This window comes from Oryzias latipes, chromosome 1 (genome assembly GCF_002234675.1).
Source record: "Oryzias latipes chromosome 1, ASM223467v1".
Taxonomy (NCBI): domain Eukaryota; kingdom Metazoa; phylum Chordata; class Actinopteri; order Beloniformes; family Adrianichthyidae; genus Oryzias; species Oryzias latipes.
This window is the reverse complement of record NC_019859.2, coordinates 4,450,118-4,467,774: the sequence shown is the minus strand read 5'-3', so window position 1 is coordinate 4,467,774 and position 17,657 is coordinate 4,450,118. Positions and strand designations below refer to the sequence as shown.

General features: G+C 40.4%; 3 protein-coding genes across 4 annotated transcripts in view; 1 reads left to right on the top strand and 2 right to left on the bottom strand.

Moving 5' to 3' along the window:
- Window positions 1–306: 306 nt before the first annotated feature.
- On the bottom strand, window positions 307–3,325 carry LOC101175621 (group XIIB secretory phospholipase A2-like protein). The gene is made up of 4 exons (XM_004065547.4): window positions 2,870–3,325; window positions 2,239–2,327; window positions 723–888; window positions 307–591 (listed from the first exon to the last, which is right to left on the bottom strand). Exons 1-4 carry the CDS (start codon window positions 3,138–3,140, stop codon window positions 473–475), a joined length of 645 nt encoding a protein of 214 aa, XP_004065595.1. The 5' UTR covers window positions 3,141–3,325; the 3' UTR covers window positions 307–472.
- Window positions 3,326–4,111: 786 nt separating this feature from the next.
- Window positions 4,112–16,849, top strand: LOC101155004 (zinc finger CCCH domain-containing protein 6). Of its 2 annotated transcripts, XM_020707670.2 has the most exons (12): window positions 4,112–4,431; window positions 4,539–4,602; window positions 6,364–6,672; window positions 6,759–6,860; window positions 6,944–7,058; window positions 7,145–7,254; window positions 7,320–7,456; window positions 7,937–9,072; window positions 9,137–9,238; window positions 9,385–9,470; window positions 9,774–9,943; window positions 16,684–16,849. In XM_020707670.2, exons 1-12 carry the CDS (start codon window positions 4,349–4,351, stop codon window positions 16,754–16,756), a joined length of 2,487 nt encoding a protein of 828 aa, XP_020563329.1. In that variant the 5' UTR covers window positions 4,112–4,348; the 3' UTR covers window positions 16,757–16,849. The 2 variants fall into 2 exon arrangements, with proteins under 2 accessions (XP_020563329.1, XP_011481448.1); XM_011483146.3 differs by lacking the exon at window positions 16,684–16,849 and having other exon boundaries at window positions 4,115–4,431; window positions 9,774–10,421.
- The window catches only part of LOC101154755 (integrin alpha-L-like), a 19,548-nt gene continuing 15,424 nt past the window's right edge, over window positions 13,534–17,657 (bottom strand). Inside the window, exons 25-31 of the mRNA XM_023954550.1 lie at window positions 16,232–16,339; window positions 16,105–16,146; window positions 15,909–16,034; window positions 15,736–15,837; window positions 15,595–15,663; window positions 15,415–15,525; window positions 13,534–14,961 (exon numbers count right to left, since the gene is read on the bottom strand). Of these exons, the coding sequence (XP_023810318.1) occupies window positions 14,749–14,961; window positions 15,415–15,525; window positions 15,595–15,663; window positions 15,736–15,837; window positions 15,909–16,034; window positions 16,105–16,146; window positions 16,232–16,339 (771 nt within the window). The 3' untranslated portion in view covers window positions 13,534–14,748. The remainder of the gene's footprint in view (window positions 14,962–15,414; window positions 15,526–15,594; window positions 15,664–15,735; window positions 15,838–15,908; window positions 16,035–16,104; window positions 16,147–16,231; window positions 16,340–17,657) is intronic.

The window sequence follows — 17,657 nt, the reverse complement described above, 5'->3', positions numbered from 1 at the left end:
ATTCTGTTTAAAAAAAATTTTTTGGAAATAATTCATCAAAAAATGTGCTGGTATCCATTTTTTTATGTTGAAATGAATCACATTTTTAAAAATTATTTTTTCTAACATCACTCTCTCTTTCATACTCTTTCTGTTCCTCCGGTCCAACAAAAAACGCTTAGAAATATAATTGTAAAAAAGGCTTAGCCTCAAATACAAAAGGGGTTTATTCAAATATACTCCAAAAGATTCATAACCCCATGTTGTGACATTTAAATATGATATGTAACTGCATATAAACAGTCTAACATATAAACTCAGTTCAGAGTCATTGATGAATTTAACTTTTAATGGAAGTTTATGAAATAACAGACGATGCCGCAAAGAAACTAACAGAACAGCATCAAGAAGTTTTTAATAAATTATGCTTTTATGGGACTTCAGGTGGAAATATGTTGATTCCTTTTGTTTTGTTTTTTAATATATAAATAGGTCAGAGTTCATCTTTCTCCTCTCCAGGACAGAGGCACGCTGCCCTCTGGCTGTTCATGTAGGGTTTGCAGCCCAGAGTCCACACGGTGTTGAACAAAGTGTCCGCCACAGTTTCACAGGCTGGAGATGAGAGCAGCACAGAGGAGGAGGTTCAGTGCACAGATGAGGGGGGCTCACATTAACTAAATGATCAACATGCATCATTATTCGAGGTGCAATAATAAGTTTGAGGATCTGAAAGACGAACTCGCCTTCGACTTTTGAGACGAAGCCGAGGCTTTTCTTGAGGTCTGAGCAGATGCTGTGGAGGCACCAGCGGAACTTGGAGTCGCAGCGGTATTTGTTGGAGCCGCAGGTGTCGTAACACGTGTCCAGCTGGTTGCAGCATTTGGTCATGGCGGGAATGCCAACGTCAATCTGACTCCAAAGAGGGGGACAAGAGAGCGTTTCATCAAATTACATTGAAAATCCTGCAGGCTGCAAAAGCAAAGTTTGAGTTTTACAGGAAAATATCAATAGAATAAAAAAATCTGATCTTCATTTTTCTCTCGTTTCCCAAAATTTAGACGACAAATTTGGAAAAAACAAAAGGTTAACAGGATGCCATCAGGAAACCTGTGAGAGCAACCAGTTTTAATTTAAAGTTAAGTTTCGGTTCAACTGTATCTTTTATTTTTGGAGATTGAAATACTTTTGCTTATCTTTTTTTAGTTTTAGCAAGTTTGGTCTTTTATATATTTAACTCAAATTTTGACCCAAAGCAATATAAGAGTTAAGTAAATGTGTTTGTAAATAGATTTAGACACTTTCCATACTGGTTCTGATCAGTTTCCTGATCAAATCAAGCAAATCAAAAGCCGTTTGTAATCAGGAGACAGTTGGACGTTTGAGTGTAGCTGAAAGCAGAGACTCGCTGTTTACTTGCATAAAAAGAAATTCACACTTTGTGATGATTTATAAAGAAAACAGTAGAAAATTCTGATTTAAAATCAAAGACTGTTTTTTAACAAGAAAATCTTATTTAATTATTTTGGGAATACCTTACAACTTGCTTTTAACTACGGTAAGCTTTTATTTTCCTAATTGTGGCTGAAAGAAAACATTTTACAAGCACGTCAAAAATTAATCTTAAGTTATCAAATAATTCTGTTTTATATTTTTCATTTAAATCTCAATATAATAGTTTAGTTGTTCAGACAGTTTTATGGCAGATGTGCAGATCAGAGATTTTTACTGCATGTAAGTTCACTTAAATCAGTTGTCTGCTCTAAATTGATGTTTTCTTGTTTTCATGGGACAATATCTGTCTCTCTAATTGGTAACAGGGACAGGATATCTTGATAGTTATTAAACAAACACAAATCCCCCCCGCTTAGTATTTTAGTTAACTTAAAATCCATAAAGAAAATTTATTTTTCTGAGAATGTTGAGAAAAATTGTACTAATTCAAAACAGTAAATGGCCTTTGTTTTATAATTCGATCCAAAAATATGTTTTAAAGAATTGTACGTTTTCTGCAAAAACAATTTTGCCTTTCTAGTTTGCAAAAACTAGGAAACATTTTTATCTGTTTGGAGGTTCTTCCGCTGAGAGTTCAGGACAGGAGGAGACACTTTAAATTTAAAGCTAAATTATGAAACTGTTGGTAAATGTTTGGCTCCATTTTACCGTCCTTTTTTTTTTAAAACCATCATACGTTTGGTGTAAACCAGCATCAACAAGTTAAGGCTAGTTCTAACTTTTTTTGGTTGGACAGCAGAAACTTACCCCCTCTGGAATGGGAAGGCCAAAGAAGTAGGAGCTGCATCCGTCCGGCTCGGGCATCTTGAAGCCGGGACGGGGAAGAGGAGCTTTACCTGAAAGATCAGGATTCTGATCAGGACATCTGGACTTTAAGAACCGTGTCAGCTTGAAACCAAAAAACTCTGTTTGCATTTGTGGAAACACTGGCTTCTCGCTGGGTTCAAACCCTTTTCCATGTGTGTGTCAGCGGCTGCACGTCACCCTTCCTTTCGCCCTGAGGCCACAGTCCGTTTGCCAGATAGTAAGGACAGAGATCCTACAGGGTAAATCCTATCGTTCACAACGGGACTTAGAATTTTAGAGAGCAGCAAATTGGTTTGGAGAAGCGTTTTTTGATCTTTAGTTTGTCTAAATAACATAAAATTGAAAAACATTTCTGGAGGTTTGTAGTTATCAGTCAGATGGACTATATATTTACTTTTTGTCATTTTTGTAGAATTTTATCCTAAAAATACGTGGAGAGAGGCCATAAACTAAAGGCCAAAGAAACTACGGACACATCAAAATGACCTAGTTCACTGAGGCTCCTTAATGGGTCCATATGAAGTTGAATCCCAACTCTGTGTTCAGTATCATAACCCTCTTGCAGACTCACCAAATCTACAGCGATACTGGCACACGCCATCTCGTCCACCCATGAACTCCAGCATGGAGTCAAAGTAGCCGCTGACGGCCTCAAAACCGCCTCTGAGGGAGTTCACTCCCCAGCTCTCGTCATCCTCCTGGGTCCCGTCAGAGGCTGCGCCGGACGGAGGTGGAGGCTGGGCCGTTGCTGCTGCAGGATCCCCGGCGTCCTGACCTAGCCCACTGTGGATGGAGAGGCCCAGCAGGAGCAGAACGAGGGCGAGAGGGGCCAGGCGGCTCATCCTGCGGATCAGACAGCTCAGTGGGGGCACAAACGCCAAATGCACTCACACAGGCAATCCTCCAGCTGTGTGCATGCTCTGAACTTTGAGCCAGACTCAGGGGTGGCCTCGCATGTGGAGGAACAAAGTCCAGCTTCTATCTCACCTTTTTCACAGATCAGAACTTTTATCACTGTGGCTGATTGATGAATGTCCTCATTGGGACACAACAAATCACGTCATTTCCAGTCCTTTTGTACAGGTTGATGCATTAAAACTGAGAGACACTCGTAAAAATAAAAGCATATCAAATGAATCACACTGAAAACATAACTGGGGTCAATTTAGCACATTTTGGTTTTATTATTTTTTAATCAATAAATGCAATCACAAATATCTGCTGCTACAACTTTCAAAAGAATTGGCAATCATTCCAACAAAATCTTGTAAACTACAGGAAGAACTGAATTAGAAACGTTTAATCCTGTTTATGTTTCTGACTGAAGAAGTCAGAATTTAGTTGCTTTTATTCTCTCCACTAAAATGTAAAGACAGTAACATCCTTGGGAAAATATCGATGCATTTCACATATTTTATAAATGTATTGGAATCAAAAACCTTTTCATATGAAAATATATTTTATTCATTCATCTTCTTCCGTTTGTTCCCTTTCAGGGTCACGGGGCTGCCGGAGTCTATCCCGGCCACTTTTATTATTTATTTTTTATACACAGACTCAGAAACGTGGGCTTATCCTATGGTACTAATGTAGAAATGCTAATTAGTTGGGCGGAACATCAAGCACAAAAACACGGAGGGGTAAAAAACAATGAAAGCAGCACACATCTGCATTATTCCCTATGTCGAACATGTTTTAAAATTGTTTAAACTATAACACATACATTGTAAAGTACTGCAATTTATTTGTAGTTCTAAAAACTTAAAAGTAGTTCCAAACAACAAACAGAAGAAAAAAGCGCCCCCCCCCTTCTGTAACTTGGTAGAGTCCAAGGACGTGACGTAGGTCCAAACACGGAAGAAAACGACGACAATGTGCTTTTTAAGTGATCTTGCTCTGAATACTTTAATTGACTAGAAAAAAATGAATAGTAGACAATCAAATTAATGTTAGACGAAGATATTAATGTTTTTCACGCCAAAGTGTGGTTCAGTCCGTGTTTACAGCATTAGCTTCACTCCGTCCTCCTTGGAAGAAACTTGATTAAAATATGGCTTTTGCAAACCTGTTCTCCGGCCTGCCTTGTTTCAACGAAGCTGTTAAGGCTCCCTGTCAAGTAGACTCCACAAACCGGTACTAAAAAATCATTTTATTTTAATGGAAATGCAGTCTGAAGTTTTCAATCATCGTGTTTGTTTGTTGTTTTTTAATTGGTTTACTGTTTTTCTATTTAATTTTAGATGCGGGACAGAGGGAGGAGAGAGGAAGAGGAAAGCACAGAAGCAACCCGGGTCCGGTGTGACGGTGAGTTCAAAAAGTGAAGTTTAATGACCTACATTGATTGATTTGAGTCCACTGTTTTTGCCTGTTATGAGAAGAGTATTAATACGTTTCTATGTGCAGTTTTAAGTCACCATGCTTTTATTCTGGTAAACGCATCATTGAGATCGTTCTTGCTGCCAAAATAAAAGCATGATTTTTGTTTTTATTCCTTTAATTCAAAATGTTAGTTCAGTACGTGAAAATACATATGATGCTATAAATATAATGTTGTTTTCTCTGTCTGAGACATCTAAGCCACAGAGAAAATAATGTCAGCTCCAAGCCAAAAGTTTGAGTTGAAAACAACCATCACAAACTTTAACGCTGAGATCCCAGAACACCGACAGGCGCTCTGCCAATGACTGCTGGCTCACAAATGGCATATGGAAGTGTTAATTTCATACAACCTGGTTGGAGAAAATGGTCATCGTTGTTTGACAGCAGTGGAGGGGACGTGCTTGAGGCCTTTTGCTGGAATGGCTTTGAAATTTGGCATCAAATTTAGTTAAAATAATCTTCAAACGTCTAAATTTTAAGTTGTTCCTGCATGTAGAATCTCAATCTTATACATAAAGATTTTTTTTTAATTTAATTTGACCAAATAAAGCAAACTCTTGAAAGGATTATGGGTGATTGTTCAATTGTGGTCTTTGAGTCCACTTTATCAAATCCAACTTTATTTATAAAGCACTTTTCATACGACAGTAAAATGCTTTACAGACTTAAAACAATTAAAAAACTATTGATAAAATACACAGAATGTCTTCAACCGGTTCCCACCAACATCACAAAACATAAATAATGAATTTAAATAAAAATCGAATTGAAATCGAAGTGGAAACCTACGACGGAGTTTTAGAACCAGTTTACAAAAAAAACGAAATTTTTAATTTAAGTCGTAAATTTCCGAGAAAGAAAGTCATAACTGTTAAATTATGAGATTTTAAATCGTAAATTTACGACAAAAAATCTCGTAAATTTATGAGTTTTTATCTCGTAAATTTACAAGATAAAACTAATAAATGTACGAGTTTATATCTCATAAATTTACGACTTAAAATCTCGTAAATTTCCTTTTTTTTTTTTTGTGGCCCTAAAACAGGGGTGGGCAATTCCAGGCCTCGAGGGCCGGTGTGTCTGCATGATTTCCAGATAATCTTGCCCTACTCATGGCTGATTACCTGGTTCAGGTGTGTCCAGCCAATTAGAACATGCCAGAGCAGGGTATGCTGGAAAACATGCAGGAATGCGGCCCTCAGTGCCCACCTCTGCCCTAAAACGCTGTCGTAGAAACCTGGCTTGATGGTAAATGGTAAATGGCGTATACTTGTATAGCGCCTTTCTTCCTACAAGGACAAAGCGCTTTACAGTCACAGACCCATTCACCCAGAAGATGTGAGGAAATAGTTTTGGGGATCTGTCCACAAGCCAGTCATGATGCCACCATGGGACACCCCCTGATCAAAGCAAGCACCCAGACCCGGGAGGTTCCACTGCAACGACCTCGTTCCACGAGAACAGTGTGGAAATGATTGGAGTTAAAACAAATGATATAAAGAGTAAAATAAATGACAAATAAAAGCTAATAGTCAAATAAATAAATCTTAATGGAAAGGTAAAAATCAAAAGTAGATACAGATAGTCACAAAAAATTTTTTTTTTACCATAAATAAAGTATTTAATGTATGGAAAAACGAGTTTCTTTGATCAGATTTACAGCATTTGTGTTTTTTCTATTTATAGAAAAGAAGACACCAGACCAACACATCTGGTGATGCCTTCAAAGACAGTCATGCTAAGAACAAATACTATCAAAGTCGAGGCTCTGAACGCCACGCCGAGGAAATGAGACGTGGCCAAAAGGGTAAACCACAGAACCGTGGCAGCAGGCATCACAAAGGTCCGCCAGAAAAAAGTAATTACAGCCACAAACAGCAAAGAAACAGTTGGAACGGTCCACGTTGGAACAATGGCAGAGGCAGAAACAATAACTGGGATGACAGAAAACATATGCCAAGAAAATGGGAAAGAAGCAGAAACGACTTTGCTCAGGTAAGACGTAACTGTGTCTAAGTGTTTCTGCTTTGTGATGGAGCTCTTTCCTTTGCGTTTTTCCGCTGATATTTCCTGATCCGCAGGAGAAGCCCGTGTTTATGAGTGAGGAGTTCAAGGAGCAGAACGCCCTGGAGGTGGACGGACGCTTGCTGTGTCGACATTTCCTTCGGGGGCAATGCGTCAAGGCACGAAAATGACCAGCCCTTCCTCCCGTTCTCTACGTTTGCGGTCCTCTCTTACGATTCTCATCTTTTCTCCCCCCCTGCAGGCCGACACCTGCCAGCTGGAGCATGTCCAGAGTTGCAACGACCTCATTAAAGCCGTGTGCAAATTTTATGTGGTGGGATGTTGTATAAAAGGAGAGAGCTGTCCGTACATGCACAATATCCTTCTCAGCCGTGTTTTTGTCAGGCGTCATATCGGTGCACCAAACTACAGACTGTTGCGTATTTCCTGAACTCTGCTGCACAATCGTTCCCGTGCAAGTACTTCCATCAAAGAGGAAAGTGCCTCCAGCAAGACTCCTGCAGGTTTTCCCACGAGCCGCTCACAGAGCTCACGAAGAAGCTGCTGGACGAGGTTTGTGAAGGTCAGACTGTGGGAAAGGTTGTCAAAAAGGTTGCTGAAATGGCTTCTCGCTGCAGGCGATAAAACGGGACATGGAAATCTGGGAAGAGAGAAAAAAATCTGAACAGGGGTCTTCGGGAGAGCCGGCAAACGTCAACATGTCTGAATTTCCTCCACCAAATGATCCTCCTGATATTCCTGTGGAGCTTCTCAGGTATGCAAATCCTAACTGTTACTTTTGCATCAGTCAGGATGAACTTTCACCTGATTGGTTGAATGTTGTTTTCCTGTTTATTTTTCTTCATTATAGTATCTTCCGCCATTTTTTGCCGCCTAACTCGTTCTACAATCTTTCAACTATTAAAAGTTCAGCTCCATTAGCTTTTTACAAGCTATGACTTTTGGGCCTTAAAATCCTTGAACTTTTACAAATATTCCAGGATTTTTGCCTCCATAGAAATACATGGGGAATGCTTGGGGCAGATACCTGGCGGTGGCATTTTTCACAAAAATTTATTTTTCATTATTGTGCTATTTTCACTTTATTTATAGTCAACTTTGATTATTTCTTTATTATTATTTTTTTTGCCAATTTATTACCCTTTAGGTTTCATTCATCATTATAGCATTCAACCCTGCATATTCTCCTGGAAATGCAGCTCCTCCTAGTTTTTCTTTGTCTTTATTCTTTCAGGCCGAGTTTTTATAACAGCACAGATGTGGAGGAGCAAACATCTCTTGGTCAGAACGAAGAGCCGGATCCTGGATCAGAAGCTGATCCGCCTCACAGTCCCTCTTTGTCCAGTCTGGAGCAGAAGGAGCCCGTTTGTTACTCCGTGGAGGCGGTTCTCGGGCCTCAGCTTTTCAAACCGCTTTTTAGCTTCTATACAAAACCCCAAAGTCAAGATGCAACATCTCCCTCTGTCCCCCCGTCTTCTTCAGAGACGCCCTCCAGCTCGGTAAATCCGATGGAAGCTCCATATTCTGTGGATGCTGTCCTCAGGTCTTTTAAATCCATGGAAGGTTCAGAACTTGTTGACAACACAAAAAGTTTCCCTAAGGAAATCACAGATCGTCCACTTTGGTCCCAAAACCAACAATTAAAGGAAAACGCCACGATTCAAATGAAGACGTCACAGGATGACATGCTAGAAAGCTCGTCTTCTCTTCCATTTGGATACAGAAACAGTCAGCTTCCTAAAGTAACTTCTCCCACTGAAAGTTCTCCCAAACACCCTCCAAAGCTCAAACCTCATGTTTCTGTTCTGCAACCTGATTTTCTATCTTTAATGAAGCGCTCTGTTGGTGTCAGAGGCTCTAATAATGGACCTGCAACAAGTTCTGTTCAGGCCAAAGCCTCTGAAACTCCACATCAGCCCCAGAACACGCAGTCAAACCTGAAACTTGACCCCTCCTCTGAAACCCGGGATGGCTTTTCCCAACAGAGTCTCTTTTCTGGCCGTTTTGTGGGTTTGACTGACGGTGCAATGCCTAAACCCGCCTGTGTGAAGGCTCCGTCTGACCTTCAGGGCTTTAACAAACCCAAACGGTCGTTAGAAACAAAAGGGATCCCAACATCTAACAGTTCCTTTGCATCTCCTCTGGGTGGGCGCTCACAGCGTCTGGCGCCGCACCCCACCCCCCCTCCCTGCAGACCGCTGCCTGCCAGGGACACCCGGCCCACCAGGGCGTTGCCTTTGCCTCGTCGGGTCAGCGCTGATGCAAAGCAAACTCCCCAGAAGATGGAGTCTCCCAGATGCTCCTCTAGTTCTGAAACCAATTCTGCATGTCGGACTCAGCAGGAGGGGCCGGATGCGTCGCCCCCCAGAGGTGAGAGTGTGCTGCTGTCATTTTTAAGATGTTGAGGTTTTATAACAAACTCTCTTCTGTGCAGAAAAGTCTGACGGTTCAGTTCTGAAATCCCTGTTTGTGAGTCTGGGTCCGTACCAGGAGGACACTAAGCAACAGAACCACGGTCTGAGCCCAGAACCGGGAGGTCAGTGCATTTTTCTGTCCCACAGCAGTTTTGGACCGCAAGGACCAAATTGTTTTGACAATTCGTCTTTCTTACTGGATGTTTGAGAAAAAATGTCCTTCCATAGTTTTTGCTGAATTTATGCTTGATTTTGTTGTTTTTTTCAGGGATGAAAATGGAAAAGAGCAGCACAGAATGTGGTTCTTTCAAGCAAAAACAGAAATGGAAAAACAGGCAAAAGAATAAGAAAAAGGTTTGTGTTTAATTACCAACAAATTCAGATGATCAGTGCCTGAAGGGGCAACTGTTTAAATTTAAAAGGTCCAGTAAATTTTGTTAGATGAAGTCTTTGATCCAGACCGTCGTAATGGACCGAGGTAAATGCTGAAATTCCAGAAAAAACATAAATAGAGCTTGGTGGGCAGAATAACAGCTAACTTGATGAAGTTTCAGTGTTTAAAGTAGATAACTTTTCCATTTAAAGGTATGAATGGAGGGCCCCTCTGGTCCTCTCAACTTTCTTCATTTCATTCATTTTTTTTTTTCTGCCCATCAGACTCCAGCTTCCTGTAACCAGACTTCAGATAAAGCGGAGCAGCAGACAGCCGGCCTTTGCAGTCCCGGTACGGCCCCCCTTCAGCTGGGAAAGTCTGGCACGGCCCGGTCAGAACCAGCGGCGCCGCTGATGCAGGGCCACACTCGGCAAACAACAGAAGAAGGAGACGGGATCACGGGCAGTGCGGAAGTGAGCTCCTTTAAGGACCTCTTTAAGACTTTGAACTGTTCTGCTTTCGACTGAAAGGTGCACCGTTTGGTTCTGAGACTTTTTTTTCTTTTTTTTTACCCTCCAGTTTCTTTTCAAAACATAAAAAAATTCACAAAACAAGCAAATCTTCCATATTTTCTTTCTTTTTTGAGCAACTTCTTTTTTTAAGTAAGATTTTCTGTCAACGCAGGTAATATTCCATCATTTTGAGTTAGCTGTTCTTTTGTTTCTTAGATTTTTTTTTTAAAATTGAAATTAAGTAGTTTCAATTCTTTTATTTTGTTTCTCTGTTCCCAAAACACAGAAAAATCAATGAAGACAAATTTAAAGTAGTTTTTTTTACTGCACTTTAAATAAAGTTTTGTACAAAAAGTTTGACCAAATCATGACGAAGAATAAAAAGAAAAATCTAAATATTAAAACAAAATGTTGTCTTTATATTTAAGAGGTAGGAAACATTATTTTATTAAGTTTATATTTAGGGAATAATTGTTTTTTATTTATGCAATTGCATTATTTAACGTGATATATTCGCGCTTTCTACCATGGTCCGGGTGAATACTCGATTCTGATTGGCTGCTGGGTGTGCATTAAAACCTGATAACCGCACGGTGAAAAAAGAAGTTCCGGTCACCTAGCTTAAATGTTTTGTATCACTGCGCCAGCTTCTTTAAAACCAGCTTTTGCTTCATCATTTGGACAAAAACAAGCAGTAAGAGGTGAACTTTCTCTCTGAACTGATGCTTTATTCAACCCATTGGAAAGATATATAATCGCCGAATCTTGACTGCAGCGCTGTTGCTGCGCGACGCGGACTACATGTTACATGATGCGCCGCATAACGTAACAAATGGTCTGCTTTTTGTGAAAAAGAGATCCAAATCGGAAAAAAAAGAAGAATTAAGTAGTAAAAACTGGTTAATAAGTATTGCTTTTGTAAGTGATCATGGTATTAAAAAGTAATAATGCACACTTCGTCGGCCATTATATGTATGGCTGTCCTTCGTATGTCGAAGTTGACTGTCTTGAGTTTGAGGATTAAAAATGACAGGCTCTCATGTGGTCTGCTAGTCCAGCACGGGATCTGCAGAAGCGATCACATTTCAAGCATTTGAAATCGGTTGAAGTTGCTACGGAGTGACGCCGGTAATGTGCCTGTTGGTATTCACGTTGGCGTTGGTCTTCAATGGTTGTCATGGCTTCCTTTAAAGTTGCACGCCATTTGGATTTTTGTAGGGCTTCTTCTTCCCAGTTGTAGTGTGGGATGCTTGCTCTCTTCATGTGTCGCTTTAGCACATCTTCATAGCGTAGTGTCTGTCCACCGCGGCTCCTTTTTCCTTGAGAAAGTTCTGAGTAGAAGACTGCTTTGAGTAATCTATTGTTGGGCATCCGACACACGTGCCCTGCCCATCGAAGTTGTGCAGATGTTATTAGGGCATCAACGCTAACTGTGTTGGCACGTCTCAAAACCTCAACATCTGGGATACGATCTTGCCACTTGATGTAGAGAATGAAGTGAAGGTGGCGAAGCTGAAGTCGTGTTAGAGCCTTGATATGTCTGCGGTAGAGTGTGGTACACTCGATGGAGTATAGCAAACAGGGGATGACTGCGATTGCATATACCTTCACTTTGGTACTTGTACTGATTTCATGGCAACTCCACAGTCTCTTTTGTAGTGCACCATAGGCCTTAGTGGCAGAAAGTATTCTCCGTTCCACTTCCAGATCAGCTGAGTTTGAGTTAGTTAAGGTACTGCCCAGGTAAGAAAACTCTTTGTTGACTTCAGTGGTTCATCATGGACCATAATCGTCTCCGGGTGTTTGTTGGATAATGTGGTCAAGCTGATACAGTAGTTCGGTTTTAGAGATATTAATCTTCAATCCAAACATCTCAGCTGCAAAGGAAAAGCGATCTACAACCTGTTGCATATCAGATGCGTTACTAGCTACAAGGGCTGAGTCATCAGTATAAAGTAGTTCTCTGACACACATCTCCTGTGTCTTAGTGTGGGCACGAAGACGGGCGAGGTTGAAAAGTTTACCATCAGTTCTTGTGCGGATGAAGACACCCTTGTTTGGGCCTTCTTTCATAGTGGGCGGTCGTGGTGCAGCGGTAGGGCGGTCGACCCATGATCGTAAGATTGCAGGTTCGATTCCCGCCTTGCACGCCCATGTGTCGAAGTGTCCTTGGGCAAGACACTGAACCCCACCTTGCCTCTGGTGGGAGGTTGGCGCCAGTGTTCGGCAGCGGAGCCGCCGCCAGTGTGTGAATGTGTGTGTGCATGGCTGAATGGGACTGTGACTGTAAGGCGCTTTGGGCCTTCGTAAGAAGGTAGAAAGCGCTATATAAGTATACGCCATTTACCATTTAGTATCCAGTACAGCTGTAAGATATAGAGAGAAGAGGGTTGGTGCCAGAACACAGCCTTGCTTCAGGCCATGTTTAACTGGAAAGGTGTCACTGGGTTCACTACCAACTGAAACCTGTGCCCTCATTCCATCATGAAATTGCCTAATAATGTTGACAAGCTTGTCTGGGCAACCATAAGTTTCAAGGACCTTCCATAGAGTTGTACGATTGACTGTATCAAAAGCCTTTGTAAAATCTACAAAGACTATATAAAGTTGTTGGTGCTGTTCTGCTGCCTTCTCCTGCAGCTGTCTCAGAGTGAAAATCATGTCTGAAGTGGAACGACCAGCCCGGAAACCACACTGAGACTCAGGAAGTACTTCAGCAATGGTCTTTAATCTATTCAGGACAATCTTTGCAAGCACTTTTCCAGCTATGGCCAGTAGTGACATACACCGATGGTTTCCGCAATCTGCATGGTCACCCTTTTTCTTGTAGATGGTGACAATTAAAGCATCTCGGAAGTCTTGTGGCACAGTACCAGAGATAAGACATCTGTTGAATAGATCTAACAGACATTCACACAACTTCTCGCCACCATATTTCAGAATCTCTGATGGGATGCCATCAAGACCAGGTGCTTTACCACTTGCTGTTGATTTCTCTGAAAATAGTCGGCCATTAGCCCTTACATAAAAGTTATGCATCAGTGGGACGTACTTGAAAAGTCTAATAGGCACACATGGAACGGTCGTGGAAAGGCACAAATTTCTTGCAATAAACTATGTTACGTACTCAAACTTAGTAATTCTCAGGAGACCAAAAATTTTGAACAGCTCAAAACAGAATTTAGGTAAAAACCCGTTGGCGGACCCCCTCGACAGACATCTGCGCACGTTGCCGAATGGCGAACACAAGAAACACTTGGAAGTACGTACATCGCGCATGTATAAAAAAAACCGAAATATCATAGGCGGAAAATATCTAAACGAATATATTAGCTGTGTGCCGCAACAAGCCTGACTGGTCTACTGACAGTTTCGTACATGAACTTTTGGCTCCGCCCTCTTTCAATGGTGTCAGAATGTCTAAGCCAAACTTGGACGGAGACACATTTAGCTGCATAAAAAACATTTTAATACTAAAACCTTCTGTTATTTAATGCTGTTGGATATGCTTTCAGTCAAGTAACATTTCATCTTAAGATACTTGGTATATTTTTATTAATAAAAGTGAAACAAAGTATAAAAACTAGTGAATAGAAAACACTTAAATCAGTTCACACACAAAAAAACAACTGAAGCAATGATTAAAACTCTAAACAGATATTAAAATGAGATATACAGACATAAATAGATCTGTTTGGACCCACGCACATTTACATACATGCAAAAAAGAGCGGTTTATGCTTAGAAATGGCAATATGATTTTTACAACTTTCCTTTTGCTCAACAGAATTAGGTGATTTCTCACAGTAAAGGTTATTTGGGGCTTACATTCAGAGTCAGAGTACTACTATGATTGTTAACTAGAATTTAACACTGTAATTCTTTTACAAAAATTGGAATAAATGTTTTTATTTTTTAAAGTTTTTCACTTTTGAAGTTGATAGCATGTCCAAAGTCTTTAAATAGGATTTTACTCTTTAATTGGAGTCTTTATTGGTTCTTTTAGAACACTTTACATTGCACATGGCTCAACAATACAAAGCAAGTTACACAGACCTGTCAATCATTTTAGTAAGATTTTCATGAAGATGGACGCGTGAACAACTTAGCAGGACCGTTCTCTGCTCTGTAGGTCCTCCCGATTCTGATTTATTCGGTTCTTTGCTGTTTGGGTGGCAAGTGGCTCAGACGATAGAGCAGGTCGTCCAATGACTGAAGGGTTGGCGGTTCAATCCCCGCTCTCCCCAGCCAGCTGTCGCCTCCTGGGTGCGGTTCGTCTGCAGCTCACCTTTCCCCCCAGGGGATGGGTCAAATGCGTAGAACAATTTCCCCATTGTGGGATAAATAAAGTAAAACTTTACTTTACTTTTACTTTAGCCATTTTGTTCTTCGTTTGAAATGTTTGAACTGGATTATTACTTAAATACTGAATTTTTTTAATACGTTCAGAAGTAGAAACAAAGTTGTTCTCTTCACTAGAGACAGTTCTGGCCAAAGTTTTTAGCATTTGCTTTAAAGACAAATCTGATTAAAAGTATTCGCATCATCATTTTTGTAGAATTTATTTATTTATTTATTTATTTATTTATTTATTTATTTTAGATTTTGGGTCATCAAACTCTTGACCTGGTTTCGTAGTTTTGCTTTTTTAACAGAAAAAATTCTTTTGGTGATTATTCCAGATTTCTCTCTATATTCCTTACGAGTTGTCAGGATAGTTTTAGGCGGCTGTGAGGCTGAATTTTCGTTAAGCTAAGTCCTGGTCCTGTGGCTGGTCTTCTTGTTGAGGTTCTCCGTTGTTCTCGGGAAGAGACTGTTGTTCCTCGAGAACACGATCCGAATCGCTTTCGTCTTCTGATTTACCAACTGTTCCATTAGTGTGTTGTTCCGTGGGGAAGTTGAAGACTACTCCTTCCTCTTCTTCGTCCACCGGCGGTTTTTTCCTCTTGAAGTAGCCCAGCTTGTAACAGACATGGAAAGCAGCATAAGACCAAACACTAAAACCTTATTTTCAGCGGGTTTTGGTGACCTGGTCAGCCTAAAGCTCCAAAAATGAAGTTATAGGACAGCTATAAATGTTTGTGTTAACTCAATAAACTGCTGAGGTTTATGCTGAGGTTCTCTATTTGTCCACCCCACAAGGACTTGTCATCCCCACGTTCAAAGGTCTGTTAATCTACATTTAATACCATTTAAAAGATAAGTAAAAGAATGAAATGCTGGATGACACTGGTGTTTCTCAAGAGATACCTCTGTGCTTGATCTAGATCTTTTTGAATCTATCAGAATTTGTAATCACCTGAGCCAGGTATTTAGCAGGGACACATCCTTTAGACATAACTTGTCTAAAGGATGGCAGCTTTCACACCATGACAGAGCAACGACTTCACTGTTATCTACTGGCAACTCTTACTTTACACAAGATGATTGTTATGATGATGAGAAGCAGCAATCCCCCTCCTGCTCCAGTTCCAATGATCAACCACTGGTTGGGGGAAACAATGATCTCAACTCGAACTTCGCTCTGTTAAAGCAGAAAAGCTGTAAGCGATTATTCTTTGGAGTCTCTGTACTCATTTGGATGTTTGCATACCCATTTCGTTGTTGGATCGTTTTCAGTGTGTTGGCCGTTCTTCAAAAGCTTGATCTTCTCAGAGCTTTTCTGTGTTCAATACAGAAGATCGAAAATTGAATGGATGAAGGATCGCTGAGGTTGCGTCACACTTCTTCGTACCTCATTGTAAGAAGCCAGCACATAGCGCCTCCTGTCGGTATCGACGTGTATCAAACTCTTGAATCGGATGTCTGTGCTGCCTCCAGTAAAGCCAGAAAACATCTGTCAAGTAACAGAACACCCGTTGAGAACGCTGCCTTGTTTTTCCTGTTTCTAGTTTCTATAGTACGAACCTCTGCATAATGACGAATGTCTCTAAAATGCACGTCTGCCTCCAGCCTGAAGACAGCGGTAGAGTGTTTTTTCAGACTGAAACTGTTGCACTGTGTGATGATGCATTCCATGTCCGGAGAACAGTGCTGAAACAAAGCAAACTGATGTTACTGAAGGAGTCCGAATGTTTAGTCTATTCTAAAGCTTTTTACTCACCTCAGATTTTAGATGGGGAGCACTAGAGCACTGGGTTTTGTTCTGAAGGAAAAGATATGTAAATATCTTATAGTATGACCAGAAAAACAATCGTATGAAAGTCTCTTTTTACGATTTGTCTACGTACTTTATGAACTAAAACCTGATAGTTGATTAATTCAAAGTTGTCTTTGACTTGTGTTGGGAAGTGCAGCGACACATTGACCGGAAACTCCTTGAAACCAGTATTATCTATCTGTAAACGATGAGAGCACTGTCAGTTCATACACACATTGATTTCCTGTTTCAAAGCCATGTCACACAGCTACAACATACATTTGCCAAGTATGAAAGCATACATGTGTGATTTTTTTTATTTTAATTTACATAGTTTATACGCAATTATTATGTAAATTTTCCACAATTGTGTGTGATTTTTGCAAGATGCATATGTAGCTTTCCATGTCCGTTCCACACGTCTAACAGACTTTTCACGCATTTATCATCGCACATATCACGTTCAAATTACATAAACGACGCACAAATCACCAATGAATTGCGGCGCCGCTGATGCAGGGCCACACTCGGCAAACAACAAAGGATCACGGGCAGTGCGGAAGTGAGCTCCTTTAAGGACCTCTTTAAGACTTTGAACTGTTCTGCTTTCGACTGAAAGGTGCACCGTTTGGTTCTGAGAATTTCTTTTCTTTTTTTTACCCTCCAGTTTCCTTTCAAAACATAAAAAAAATCACAAAACAATCAAATCTTCCATATTTTCTTTCTTTTTTGAGCAACTTCTTTTTTTAAGTAAGATTTTCTTTCAACATAGGTAATATTCCATCATTTTGAGTTAGCTGTTCTTTTTTTTCTTGGATTTTTTTTTTTAAATTGAGATTAAGTAGTTTAAATTATTTTATTTTGTTTCTGTCACCAAAACACAGAAAAATCAATGAAGACAAATTTAAAGTAGTTTTTCCACTGCACTTGAAATAAAGTTTTGCACAAGCGGGTTAATGACTTTCGAAGTGTGCGTTATTACTTTTTAACGCACTTCGCGGAAGCAACCGGGATTCCACGGCGTGCGTTAAAAATAATAACGCACACTTCGTTGGCCATTAACCCTTACATAAAAGTTATGCATCGGTGGGACGTGCTTGAGTCTGATAGACACACGTGGAACGGTCGTGGAAAGGCAAACATTTCTTGCAATAAACTACGTTACATACTCAAACTTGCTAATTCTCAGGAGACCAAAAATTTTGAACAGCTCAAAACAGAATTGGCTTAAAGACCAGTTGGCGGAAACCCTCGACGGACATCTGTGCACGTCGCCGAATGACGAACACAAGAAACACTTTAGAAGTACGTACATCACGCATGTATCATGAAAAAAAAACACGAAATATCATAGGTGGAAAATACGCAAAACAAACATATTAGCTGTGTGCCGCGACCGTTATGAAGCCTGAGTGGTCTGCTGACAGTTTAGTACATGAATTTTTGGCTCCGCCCTCTTTCAACTGTGTCAGAATGTGTTGTCAAACTTGGAGGCAGACACATTTAGCTGCATAAAA